Raw genomic sequence first — 13,765 nt, 5'->3', positions numbered from 1 at the left:
ATTCTGGGCTTTCCAAATCAAATACTAGCTTGTGACCTCTAATGAAGTCTGGGCACAGACTCTAATAGCTGCCTGGGCACATCTGAGAGGAGGATTAATACCTGCCATAGTGATTTATGCTGCTCCCTGGAGGTTTGCAGCTGGGATCTGTCAGCTGGAAGGAGGCAGCAGGTCCTGCTATGGGTCCAAGTTGCCCTGTCCTGCAGTGGGCTGAAGCGTTTCCCCACCCTGAAGCCTTTGCTAACGCCTGTCCCATTGCCACAGAAATGCCTGCGGACTGTAAATGTTTAACATCTGCAACATGTTGAACTAAAAGTGTCTGTGTTCTGAACATTTGTTTTAGTGTTTGCACGCGATGGAGATCCAAGTAATGATTCAGTTTCTACCTGTAATTCTTATGCAACTATTTAGAGTCCTCACAAACGTGACGCAGGAGGATGAAGTAGCTGTCAACTGCACCATGTGAGTGTTGGGTGAACCATCCCGTGACAAATGCAAGGCCACGAATGGCAGTGCAAAGCAGGGTCTGGTTTCCCACTACAGGGTGCTAAGTGACAGCACTGGCTGTCCCCTGCTGCTCTCTGCCCCTGGATCATGTGGGTGGCATGGGGGCACTATGGGGCTCTTCTCCTGGGGGTGATGTGAGGAAAAACGTGGTACTTCAAAGATACTCCTGGTTTGTTTCTCAAAAGAGAAAGGGTTTGGTGGCTCTGGGAGTTGTCTTATCAAATGGCTGCAGAGTGCCCAGGTGTGTCCCAGCTGCAGGCAGCAGATGTGGGGAGCAGTGTCCTGGTCTCATCCCAGCGCTCCAGTCCCTGGTGCCAGGACTGCTCCCGGTGCCCTGGGGCAGGTGTGGCAGCTCCAGCTGTGCTGCAGCTCCAGCTGTGCGGGCTCCTGGCTCTGGCAGCCCCGAGAGGGCAGCACCGGCCTGGGCAGCACTGCAGGGAGCTCCAGCCAGAGCACCTTCCCTGCCTGGCACCGGCAGCGACCCCTGGCACCCGGAGATGTGCTGAAACGTGCACAACATGCACCCTCCTCCCGTGGTGCTGCCTCGGCGAGGTGCTGCTGTGCACAGGGGGGTGCTGGGTGTCACCCTCCTCTGGTCCCATACAGAGCATGGCTCCACGTACCAGGAGCAACCTGCTGCCATGGAACTGGAGGCTGGAGGCTGAGCCCCAGTCCCCAGAGATGTGGTGCCTGTTGCAGTCACAGCCCTGCACTGTATGATGCCCAGATGTTGGGTCATGAGAACTTCTCCTTTGTGGAGCACTGTAATCCCACTCTGTTTGAAGCACCAGAAGGCAAGGACAGGACAACAGGTGACCCCAGGTATCTGTTGGGTGACCAGCTCCCACATTAATTTCCAGAGATTTTTACCAAAGCTTGACCTGATGCTTTCCAATTTGCCAATTTCCAACATCTCTTTTCTCATCAGATTTTCATAGTGGAATTTAAAACCCACTTTATCTGATAAATGGCTTGTAAACTCCTTGTGGTTTGGCCTGTGGGGTCTGTGACAACATGCAATAGTTTGTTGTTCCCTCTGGCTGGGAGTGGAATGTAAATCCCCAGGAGTGGCTGGGGAAACCAGGCTCTTGCTGCCTTGATCAGCCGCCTGGGAGTGAGTCCAGAGGGCTGGCATGTTCTCCAGCGTCTGCTTGACCTTCCCACACTGCAAGGCAACAGCCCAAAATAATCCAGTGCATGTAACAAGGAGCATATGATGTAAATAGAGTAAAATTAAAAAAAAGGAGGCTTCCAGAATTAATAAATCCCGGGGATGCAGGGAGGTATCAGATTATAACAACGATGGACAATGTTCCGTCTCACCTCCTTGTTCAAGGAGTCCTGAGTGCTAAAAGTCAGCTTGCCTGGGCAGTTCCTGGGCCAGCACAAAAGTGGAGAAGAGGCTTTGGGCACCTCATCTGAGTGCTTTGTGCAAGGGTGGTGCAGGAGCTGTGTGCGGGGGTGCTGGCCTGTAAGAACTGTCACTCTGCAAATCAGGCCGTGCCAGTCATGAGGCTTTTGGGGTTGGGCAGGATGGGATACGTGTGTGTCTGCTGCTGTGAGGTAGAGGAACTTGCCCTTGTGTGGCGCGCTGAACACAAACCACGTTTCCCCCAGGGTTCTTCTGCACATCGTGTCCAAGTGCCATGAGGAAGGTCTGGACCACTACCTGCGCTCCTTCATAAAGGTCAGTGGGGAGAGGCCGCCCCTGAGGCTCCCCGCCGGGGGCAGGCTCGCACTGACTCTGCTGCTCTCGCCCCAGTACGTCTTCCGAGCTGAGAAACCCAGTGCCAAGCAGGCGAAGATGACCCATGAAATCCTGGTGCTTTCCATGGCCACCATCTTGAAGCAGTCAGCAGATTTTCTAGCCATCAATAAGCTCCTCAAGGTGAAGTATTGGCAGTGCTTGGCTGCCAAGGGTCGAGGGGAAGAAAAGGGGGTCTGGTGTGAAGCCCAACACTTAGCCCCATGTAAACCCACTGCAGGGGCAAAGCTGCCAGGCCAACCCCTTGCATCCACATCCTGGAGGTTCTTCCTGTAAAACAGAGATGAATTCTTGCAGGGAACCTCTGTTTAGGCCCATGGCAGGAGACGGCAAAAGACTGTTCATTTTGCCAGTTTTACCTATTTTCCTCAAGCCACACCTGAAGGGTGACTCGTGGGAGGCCAACTGAGTTTCTGCCTCTCTGGGCCCTTGCAGGGCTTGCACCCCAAACTCTGCTGGTTTTTGACAGGGTGCATTGGGGTGCAGAGGGGCTAAATCTATTCCCACCCTAAGACTGGCAGGACGTCTCTGGGTAGCAAAGGCATCTATTCCAAGCCAACTGTGCAAGAACAGCTGTGCTTACAAAAAGCCATTTGGATGTGAGCTTTCCCTCCCACATAGGTGCTTCCCAACATAGTCAGGGAATATCAGTCATGTTCAGTCCTGCTGGGAAAAGTAATAGTATTCTTTGTTCATTCTAGTACTCGTGGTTCTTCTTTGAAGCACTGGCAAAGTCCATGGCAATGTACTTACTGGAAGAAAACAAAATCAAGGTAAAAATGAATTTAGTCAATGCTGCATTACAGAGCTGTCACAAACTCCTCCAAAAGCTTTTCTGAAAAGCTACGTGACTCTCTATTGAAAAAAAAACCCTGCCAAGTTGAACAGCTTAACTTTCTTTTTCACTTTACTTTTCCCTTTTCTGCCCTTTCACTCTCAGTTGTAATTTAAAAATTCCAGAAGTCCTTATGGCTTGTGCAGCCTCCTTTTCTGTTACTACCTACTGCAGTTGCTGCCAATACTTTCTTTGGTCACTGCTTTATTAGGAAGCAACAAAAACAAATGCTAAAGAACTCGTGCCTGTGCTCAGTTGTCCCCAGCTGCTGGCTTGCAGCACTGAGCTGGGATGTGCTCTTGGTTTCAGCTGCCCAGAGGCCAGAGGTTCCCTGAGTCCTACCAGCACGCCCTGCACTCGCTGCTGCTTGCCATCATTCCTCACGTGACCATCCGCTATAATGAGATCCCTGAAGAGTCCAGGAATGTCAACTTCAGCTTGGCTAACTTCCTGAAGGTCAGCAGTTTCTTTCCTTCTCCCAGGATTTGATTGGGAAAAAAAAAAAAAGAGAGATTGACAATGAGAAATATGAAGCAAGCAAACAAATGTGGTTTTAATTTATCTTGTCTTTAGTTTTTTCAGTTGTAAAAACTCTCGTGGGGAGAAGCTGTCCTAGGAAAGAAACCTTCTGTTTCCAAAGAGACAGTAACTCTCTATGGTATGAGAGTTTTCAGGCATTCCTAGCAACTGTTTGGAACCTGAAATATATATACTCTCATTTCAAGTGTTTTTGTTGTCCACTGGAGACTTAAGTAAAGTCATCCAGTTTTTCAGAGGAAAAGGATTATGTATGTTTTGGAAAGTCAGCAGCAACCCAGAGGATGAAATCTGGCTGCTGGCAGGACAGTAGTATGGAGGGGATTTAGGATGATTGCTTTAATTTTTAATGGTTGGTCACATGTTGCTACTTTTTCTCCAGCGTTGTTTGACCTTTATGGACAGAGGATTTGTTTTTAACTTGATAAATGATTACATCTCTGGATTCAGCCCAAAAGACCCTAAGGTAAGCAGTCAGTTTCTTGCAAAGTGGTTTGGAGCTGTCCATATCTACATCAGTCAAAGCTTTGTAGTGATTATTTTATACAACTCTTGGATGCCTTTTAGACTCTGTTCCTGCAGAGTCTTTTAGAGGCAGAGACCTTTTTGTCTGGGCTAAGAGCCTGTAGCCAGATGTTCTTTAAAGTAATGTAAAGAGTCAGAATGACAGGAAAGAGTGGTTAATAGCCTGGGTGAAAAAGACAAAGAAGTCCCAAGTGACACCTGTATGCATTGACATTTAGGCAGAACAACACAAGAATTTGCCAATTATTAGTGAGTTTCACCAGATGCTATTTATTAGATTCTTCAATCCTTGTACAGCAAGTACATTGAACTGGAAGAAAATGGGCCAAACTAAAAACATAGTTTGTGTTTGTCTTTTTTTATCTCAGCTGCTGGTTGAATACAAGTTTGAATTTCTTCAAACTATTTGCAATCATGAGCACTACATTCCTCTGAATTTACCAATGACATTTTCCAAACCCAAGCTGCAAAGAGTTCAAGGTATGTTCTTTCTTAAGAGATTGGCTAAAGAGCTATAATTTATTAGTCCTGATGGCTTCTGACTAGATGAACTTTGGTTTGGTGTCAAGGAAATGTATGCCCTGGTTAGGACATTAACCTCAGGTCAAGATGTTTTTCTGTCAGGTTTATATTATTTTGTTCCAGAATGGTGTGCAGTCAGTCTTTTTGGTATTCCCTGTATTTAAGTTTACATGGGACTAGCAATATCTGGAAGACAGCTGCCTGTGTTTCAGTAAATAGGCAAATTGTGCAAGGCAATCCTTTGTTCTCAGGAGTGTCAGAAGTGGGTGTCTCATTGGGGGGTCCTGTGGGGTTGAACTCACTGCCCTGCTGCCAGCTCTGCCTGTGGCCACCAGAAGGGGATCCAGGTCACCTTCTGCTTTCACACTGAACAAGAGCACAGCAGTGCACAGTGTGTTCGAGCTTGTTCTCAAACCTGAGGGCAGCCAGCAGAGCTGGAGCCCGTGCCAGTCCTCGGTGCACACCAAGGGTGTTTGTACTGTGGCACCCCCACACATCCACACTGTCACACCGTGTTCTCTCTGGTCCTGCAGCTGCTCAGCACGGCGTGGAAGGGGCTTGCAAAGGGCTGAGCTGAGGCTGGGTGCAGGTGTGGGTGGCTGGAGCTCTGGCACTGCAGTGCAGCCTCCACCAGCCCCCAGGAGTGCTCATTCCCTGAGGGTCCTAATGGCTCATCTGTGCCACATAACTGCAGTAAAGATTGCCAGGTTTGGGTGCCAATAGCCTGGCCAGGATAAGTACTGGAGAGGAGTGTGAGGTTTGGGATTCCCCATGTAAAAGCCCTGTGGATTTATAATTGTATGATTTGTTCTGATGGAGTAAAGGGGATGTTTGGTTGTGCCTCACAGTGAAGTCAAACAAGTCCCAAAGTGGTTCCACACACATACAGGTGGCAGAAGTAAATGAAATATCCCTTATTTTAGTAAATATCTGACCCCTCAGAGCTTTCTGGACCAGCTGCTAATCTCTTACTTCAGTTTGGCTACTTGGCTGGCATTGTTTAACAAAGAGCATTGCTGGAAACAGCCAAGAAAAACACATCCACAGTGCCTCCCTGATGCTTGTTGGTGGCATGGTAACATAAGGATGCTCTTCTTAACATTCACCTTTGCCTTTGTGATGGTTAAATTGAAAAGCTGTAAGGGCAGCTCATCTTTTCTGCTGTGTTCTATTGTGACTGGACCTACCAGCTGAGGTTCACATACAGCTCATGGCAGTAGAGCAGCCAGTGCTCAGGTAGCAGAGGTGCCTCTGCAGTGGTGCCTGAGCCCTGCCTGCCATGGCAGAGCCATGTGGGGATCACCTCCACTGCAAACTTGTCTGGCTTTATGGACAGAGCTGTGGTTGCAGGGCTCAGGGGAGACCCTGCTGGTGTCTGACCTCGTCAGCCTGTGTGGATGCAGGGAGGGGATGCCCAAACCCTAATGCTCTGTTTCTAGGAGAAGAAGGAATAGCCCTCAGGGAGGTGGACAGAGGGAGCTTCTGCAGCTTCAGCCAGTGCAGATGGGCAGGCTGGCAGAGCAAGCACATCCTGTTGAGCTGGAGTGTTGCATCTTGGAACAGCGACTCTGAAACCTCCCAGCTAATGCAGGGCTGGTTGTTGGTCTGTCCCTGCTGCCTCACATGGGGACATCAGCCAGAGCTTGGCCTCATGGCCAGCAGCACACAATTAGTTTTGCAATGTTGTGATGGGAAAGAACCCAAGGGATTGACAGAAGCTGGGAGTTAAGCAAAGGCCTCACAAATAATACTAAAACATGACATTCTGTCCTGTTTCTCCAAGATTTAGAGCATTACTTGTTCCTGTTTATTTTTGCTGTCTTTTTATTTGTCCCTTTTCTTTTTACACATAATTAGATTTTTTTTCATTTGCTGTGGAACGGTTCACTTCAGTAGGTAGGTCCAGCTGGAATGGTCAGCTCTTCTAATGCTGAATTAAATATGCACTTTCCAATCAATTAGCTTGCATCCAACTAATGTAATAACCATGATGTGTGACAATTAGGCATTTGCTAACATGACTAACAGTGAAAGCTAGGTAATGTTCCAGATTGCTTTTTCTTTCCTCTGAATCAGAGTTTCACAATCCAGCAAATGCTACTTTTGAATCAATGAATTTAAAAATATCTTTCACAGCCACAGAGCTGATGGAACCCTTTGGCTGGGATTTTCAAAGCTGAATGCACTCTGCCTTACCACAGAAGAATTTCATACCTGTGGGGTTTTGGGAAAAAAAAGTCTGAGCTGAGCATATGGCATTTGTACTTTTGTGGGGAGAACAGAGCTTTGGGGTTATCCCGTGGTGGTTCTAATTTGGTAAATGGCCTGGCAGAGATAATGGTGTCAGGACAAGGCTGTTCACAGCAGCTCCAGTGCACTGCACCCTGCACCACAGTCAGTGTGTCTGTCACTTCCCTGCTGCTCTCTCCAGGCTCCTCAGCAGAAGTGATGCCTTATCCTGGTAGCAGCCTCTGCTTTGATCACAGAATCTGCCTGAATCTGTGTGAGGTGCAGGGTACAGGTTAAGTTAAGCAAGGGGATGAGGTGCTGAGCTGGCTTTCTCTTGGCAGTCAGTGCAGCTTCTGAGGAGCTGTGTTCAGCATCTGCTTCTGGCAAGCAGCAGCCTGGAGCCCTAGCCTGGCTCTCTGGCCCACAGAGCTGCCCAGCTGTGCAGACTGGGATGCAGACTGGTCACTTGGCACCACGTCTTCATTTGCATCCCTCATCCCAGCAGCACTACATGCTTTTGCTCTGCTCTCTGACCTCGAGAGAAGGAGCACAGGTTGGTGGAGGGTGTGGAACGAGCGGCAGAGCAGCACTGCTAGGGCTGGGTGCCCAGGTAAACCCACCATTTCCACTGCCCATTCCACCCTCACAGCTGCCTGGTGGAGGTTGGTATCCCTGCTGCCTGGGGGGTTGGGGATTCACAGGACAAGCCCCAGTCAGGAGCAAAGCATCCCCAGGCAGTAAGTTGTGCTGTCTTTCCCCATTTCAGCCATCTCTGACTTACAAATTGCTTTGTAATTACTTTGTAATTTATAAGCTTTGCAGAGCATCACGTGGCAGAAATCCTTCCTCGAGGTGCTGCTGAAACAGTGAGGGCTGAAATTAATGAACAGGCTGAACTGGAAGACACCAAGTTCTTTGATATGACCTAGGTCACTGGTGGAGAACTCTGTATGGTCAGTGCAGCTTTATTCAAACATCAGTGCACTGTAGGAGGACAGTGAACACTGTTAGAGGACTTTGTGGCTTACATGACTGTTATATCTAGCTCTGAACAGACTCCTGGAACATTTCCCTTAACCATTGCCTTGTTATTTCTTTCAGATACAAATCTTGAGTACAGTTTAACTGATGAGTATTGCAGGCATCACTTCCTCGTGGGGATGCTTCTTAGAGAAGCCTCTGTTGCCTTGCAGGACAATTATGATATCAGATATACGGCCATCTCAGTCTTAAAAAATCTCCTGATCAAGCATGCCTTTGACAACAGATACCAGCACAAGGTCAGGCCTGTTTTGTTGGCTTTTTAACTTAATGTCGTTGGATTTTATGAAAAAAATCACATACCAGAGTTTTAGATATTGCAGGGTGCACCAAAGGTACTCAAATTGCTTTTTAGGGAACTATTGTAAATAACTGACAGTTATGGAATAGCAGTAATAGCTCAGAAACCATCTAGGAAATAACTGCAGCCCTCTTGACCATGCTGAGTATTTAGGTAATTGCCCCTAAACCATTAAGGAACTTGAGAGAGTCATTAGCCAAGAGTTATTCAGCAAAATTAGGACATCAGTGATGTTCTGGTCTTGGGCCTAAATTCACGTGTATTAATATGCTCTAATCAGGAAACAGAACTGATCTCTGTTACGAGTCAGCTGCATGTTTTACTGATTAGTGACTCAGAGGAGAGGATCTCGATTCTCATGAGGTGCTGGATTTCCCCTGGGTGGATCTCAGTTTTCTTTGGTCAGTGATGATGCTGAAAGAGGCTGGAAATGGGTTTGTTTTATCTTGGTGCTGCTCCCTGCTGACCCATGTGTCCTCCAAAGTGCCCAACTATCTGTGCAGACACTGCCTGTCCTTGCTCTAGCCTGAAAACATCCCTCTCTTCAGAGTTTTGGTCCTCACATTGCTCCTAGTGTGCTGCATTCCTGAGTGTTATCCAGGAACATGGATGGCTGCCTGGCACAAAGGGTGGGAGAGTGCCCCAAATGTGCCAGGGGCTCTCATGGGCCCAGAGCCAGCTCCTCTTCCCTCCCTTCTCTGCCTGCTTGAAGGCCCAAGCTGGAGATGGGCTTGCTTTTCTCTGCACTGGGGATCCATGGCTAACTCAGGAGCTGTTTGCTCCCTCAGTGTGCAGAGCTCCCCTGACTCCTCAGAAACTCCCCCTCTCTTACTGCTGTCCCACAGGACATTGGGATATGTGTTGTGCTCAGGGCAGTGTGACCAGAAAACTGCCTGGAGCCAGGGCAGGACGCTCAGCTGGTGTCCAGAGACTCCAAAGCAAAAAAAAATCACACCATGGGCGGGACAGGCTGAGCATGTGCTGGCACACCCTTGCTCCAGCCAGGGAGACCCCAGCTCCATCAACAGCTGGGAGAAGGTTTTGTCAACCCATGAGGGTTTTCAAGATTTCTTTTATCTTTTGTCATACTGAATCAGAAGAAAAAAATTTACTTCTTTCTTATTTAAATGGTTCTACTCAATTTGCAAGCCTTAACTTTTTTTTAACCTTTCAGCCAGATCCAGAATAATATATGTTTAACAAAAAAGAATTGGACGTAAGAGTCCTCCATTTAGACAATGTCAACCAAATCATTTTTGATCTTTACCAGTTAATCAAAATTAATCTGTTCCTATCAACTGTTTTCATTAGAAGCATTTGCTATAGAGAATTTCTGACTGGAAGCAGTCACCAGCACCAGGCATGGAACAAATGTTTCTGGTACATTACTCCTGGGTGTTGCACTTAAAAATCAAACAATGCAAGTCAAGTGCCAGTTAAAGAGTTAGGAAATCCAGGACTTAGTTTTTCATACATCCTGTGTGACTGGGAGTGTTATTTAGCCTCCAAAACCCCTGAGTGCCCCAAGCTTGTTGCTGGAAGGGTAATACCTCTCTGGCAGCTCTAGAAGTGGAGATGAGAAGCCAAACCAGCTTGCGTTCTTGAACACCACATAAGGTCTGTAAATACAGATATATATATATATATATATGTGTGTGTGTATGTGTTTTGGCTCAAGAGTTCCCCTTTTTTCACTACATTGGCAACCTGGGCTCTTACTGAGATTTTTCTCTGTGCCTGCTTTCAGAACCAGCAGGCAAAAATTGCCCAGCTGTACCTGCCGCTGTTCGGGGTGCTCCTGGAGAACCTGCAGCGCGTGGCCGGCCACGAGGCACTGACCTCCTGCCCTGCCTCCAGCCCTGTGAGTAAAGCTGGGATGCCTCCATGTCTGACATGTTTCTGGACAAGTTGTGCAGTGCTTGAGGGGAGTTGAGTCCCTCCAAGAGCAATGAGCTTGAGCAGGACTTGGCCTGGGACTCCAGCAGCTGTTCTTGGGAGTTGCCTGTCTTCCCAAGAGTTGTGTTTGTGGCTCTCAAGTGGCCTTAGCCTTGCAGGCTAGGCTTTCCTCCTTGCTGGGGCAAAAGAATAACAAATAGGACATCTGAGAAAATTCAAAATTTCAACTCAAATTATGAAAAACAAAAAGGAAAACACACTACTGTGACTTATTTTATATGTTCTGCTATTCTTTGTAGTCCTCCCCAAGTCCTTTGTCTCCTTGTTATAGAAGTAAGGAAATTTTTGTTTTCATTTGTGTTGTTTTTAAAACCTGCTCTAATCTGCCATTTTGTATTGCATTGTTCCCTTCTGTAAGAGAATAGGTGTTATCTTTGGCCACAAAACCTTATATTGCTTTACAGGCATCCAGGGATGAATTCATATGCAGTTTTCCATCCCCCTCAAGCAGATCCAGCCTGATTGCAGACAAAGATCCAGGTAAACTAATTTTTCTAAAATCTAAATTTCCCATTTATTTTTAATATAGCTTTTACCAGCCTGAAGCACCCAAAACCCATTACCCAAAACCTGAAACAGTCATCTCCTAAAAGACCTCACAGACTCTGCATGGTTTTCCCCACATGTGGTGTCACCCTAACTGTCCTTTCCAGATTTTTCCTTTTCCAGCTTTTGACATGGGGCTTTGGCAAGCCCCATCTGTGCTGTGCTGGCAAGTGCAAAGGGCTTAATTGTGGGGTCTGGGGTTTTTTTCAGCCTGTGGAGCAGCCCTTCCAAATGGCCATACAATAAAGCGAGAGGACTCAAAAGGATCCCTGAACTCAGAGGGAGCAACCAGTTCCCCGGATCAGAGTGAAAATGTAATGTACCAGGGGTTGGGAAGAGCAGCACTCAGCCTGCAGGCTGTGTTAAATAAGGGGGAGGGAAAAGGAGTTCCCTGTGGTAACACTCTCCAAAAGCCAGCTTCTAGATATCTCTGGAAACAAACAGATTGATGTTTAACAAAGGTCAGAGGCACAAGTCTGGTATGCTTCCCCTCTTCAAACATTGCTGAGCCAAAAATAGAATGGCTGACAAATTGCATGTGGAAGATGAAAGGCAAAATCTGTGTGGAAAATCTCTGCTCCTGTGGTGCATCTCTCCATACTCAGATGGAGTATTCCCTGTGTGTGGGTGGCTCTGAGCCTGGCTGGACCCCAGTGCCTGGTGCTGGGAATTGGTTTCCAAATGTCTGAGAAGCAAAGCACCGTGGTGTGAGATTGCCAGTGACCACTGACTTAAGATAAAGTGTTTGCAGGAAAACCAACCCAGGCGAGTAACCACAGGCCCAAACTTGCAGAAGGTGACTGTGGTCATGCCACAAAGACCTCTGACCCCACTATTTAGACTGAGGGAGTTCAGTACTCCTCTTCTTGGCAGATTGCACACAGGTATTTGTGCAAACCAACCCCTGGTTTTCCTCAAGGCACTTTACAGATATCTTGGTTGATGTGAGTCATTGATGCATCTTCAAAAATTTTGGCCCTTGTAACAAGCAAGGCAAAGATTATCTGGGCTCATGGCTGTGTGCTGACGTGCCTAGAAGAGATGAGGCCTTGCAAGCTCTCCTCCATAAATCACAGAGCTCCAGGACCAAGTACAGCCGAGCACTTGACTGTCCAGCAAAGCCCTGAGCATGTGCTCCAGCACTGCTGATGGGGTTTGCAGGAGGTGGTGTGGCTTCCAGATCAGCTCTTCTCTCATGGCCAGACATCCTCCCCTTAAATGCACTTGAACATTATTTCAGAGTTGTTGAAAGTAATCTTTCTGTTAGGGAATGCAATATCCACAAACCCATGTAAAAGCAATGCCACACAGAGGAGCACAGCTTCAGCAGAGCTCTGCAGAGGCAGACTCTTTGCTCATTGCCCCGTTCTCCTGGAGTGAATTGTGTGCTGACTTGATAGTTTGGCATGGTCAATAGCAAATCTCTAGCCATAGCACCATGTCTCCAATTCTAACATGATTGTTTATTTCTGTTTTATTATGACTCACATCCACAGCTTATCCTAGAATAAACAGCAGATTAGATCTGTGGATCCCTCTCCAAACATGTGAGGCAAAGCTTTAGGAGAAGCCTAGGGCTTCACTGTATCCATTTATCAAAGGATACAGCTCAGGCAAGCACAGAGAGTGGAAAATAAAATTGGTATAACTTTAGAAGTCATACTTCCCCCCGCACAATGCTCAAGCCTTTCCCACATAAATTGACTCATCAGTGGGATTTCACATACTTTGCCTGAGTCACTAAGTAGGAGGAAAATTGAAACACTTCCAAAAATCAAAGGGAGGAGAAAGTTCTTAAGATGAAATGTCCTCCTTTTTAATAACTGACATTTTGTTTTGAAGTGTATGACTTTAACAGAAAGTCAGATTTTTGTGACAGGCAGTGAATTTTTTAGGAACTGGCTTTAAAAATGTCCAGGAGCTTAGCTGCTGCAGAGAGTAGGGGAAATGAAAGCAGGCTGCTGGATAACCTGTCATTCACTGCCCAGACATTTTTTCTCTGAGCAGAGAAGTGTTTGGATGTTTGGTGATGTGCCCAGGATTTCCAGGCTGCTCATCACTGGATGAGCCGTTTCCAAGGCGTGGTGCTGTGGGGTGCACATGTGGGGGGCAGGAGGGATGCCAGCACACCTGGTGTGTGCCAGGTTTGCAGTGCCCATGCTGCACAGCCTCTGTGCACAGCCCAGGAGCCCCCTGTGTCACAGCTGTGTCCCCACAGATCCGCAGGAGCTCCATGAGGAGCAGCATGTCCCACTGCAGCCGGCTGGACCAGTTCGAGATCCGGACACTTCTGATGTGCTACCTGTACATTGTGAAGATGATCTCTGAAGGTTGGTGCCTCCTGCTCACTGGGGGCAGCCAGAAAAATAAGAGACCATCAGTTTTGGTCTCTTGAGATCCCCCCACTGAGTTTTTTAAAATCTCAGTGCACTGTTCTTCATTTTCTTTCAGATACTCTTTTAGCTTACTGGAACAAATTCTCCCCCCAGGAGCTGATCAATGTCCTCGTGCTTCTGGAGTGAGTATCGTGAGGCTGCTATTCAAGCACTGCACCTTTGTGTGGTCAGAATGGCTAAGGAGGAGACCACAGTGCACACACACACTGTCCTGTGCAGCACTAGGGGTGTCTGGCCAGGTTGGAATGACATGCTCTTCCTCCCTCTGAGGAGAAGCAAGCGTGTATTGAGGAAGCATGGTTTAGTGGCAGTGCCCAGTGCTCTGTCTGGGGTGTGTCCCACCCACCTGTGGGCTCAGCTTCCCCTGTCACTGTCACAGCCTCCACTTTGCAGCAAATTTGGGGGAACAGGTGGGTGAGAAGACAGGGATGTGCCATAGAATTTTGAAACCAAGAGTGTGAGGTCAAGTGACTTGTAAATACAGACCCAAACCCTTGTGCACAGAGAAGTGTGGCTGCAGGCAAGAACAGGGTAGGTTTTAAATGCTCTGGGTCGTTCCTGATCTGCAGGATCTGTAACACATACATATTTCATTTTCTTCCTAG

The 13,765-nt window shown here is 47.6% G+C and overlaps 1 protein-coding gene across 2 annotated transcripts in view; it reads left to right on the top strand.

The window, feature by feature from the left end:
- DOCK11 (dedicator of cytokinesis 11) overlaps positions 1-13,765 on the top strand; it is a 78,064-nt gene that overhangs the window by 39,284 nt on the left and 25,015 nt on the right. For both annotated transcript variants that reach the window (XM_053989959.1, XM_053989958.1), the window contains exons 24-36: positions 344-462; positions 2,125-2,194; positions 2,270-2,395; positions 2,974-3,045; positions 3,417-3,563; positions 4,027-4,110; positions 4,538-4,649; positions 8,022-8,200; positions 10,010-10,123; positions 10,623-10,698; positions 10,975-11,078; positions 12,983-13,094; positions 13,216-13,282. In XM_053989959.1, the coding sequence (XP_053845934.1) occupies positions 344-462; positions 2,125-2,194; positions 2,270-2,395; positions 2,974-3,045; positions 3,417-3,563; positions 4,027-4,110; positions 4,538-4,649; positions 8,022-8,200; positions 10,010-10,123; positions 10,623-10,698; positions 10,975-11,078; positions 12,983-13,094; positions 13,216-13,282 (1,382 nt within the window). The remainder of the gene's footprint in view (positions 1-343; positions 463-2,124; positions 2,195-2,269; positions 2,396-2,973; positions 3,046-3,416; positions 3,564-4,026; positions 4,111-4,537; positions 4,650-8,021; positions 8,201-10,009; positions 10,124-10,622; positions 10,699-10,974; positions 11,079-12,982; positions 13,095-13,215; positions 13,283-13,765) is intronic.

The sequence above is a fragment of the Vidua macroura genome, chromosome 14 (genome assembly GCF_024509145.1).
Source record: "Vidua macroura isolate BioBank_ID:100142 chromosome 14, ASM2450914v1, whole genome shotgun sequence".
NCBI lineage: Eukaryota > Metazoa > Chordata > Aves > Passeriformes > Viduidae > Vidua > Vidua macroura.
Note: the sequence above shows the minus strand (reverse complement) of the source record. Positions and strands in the feature narration are given on the sequence as shown.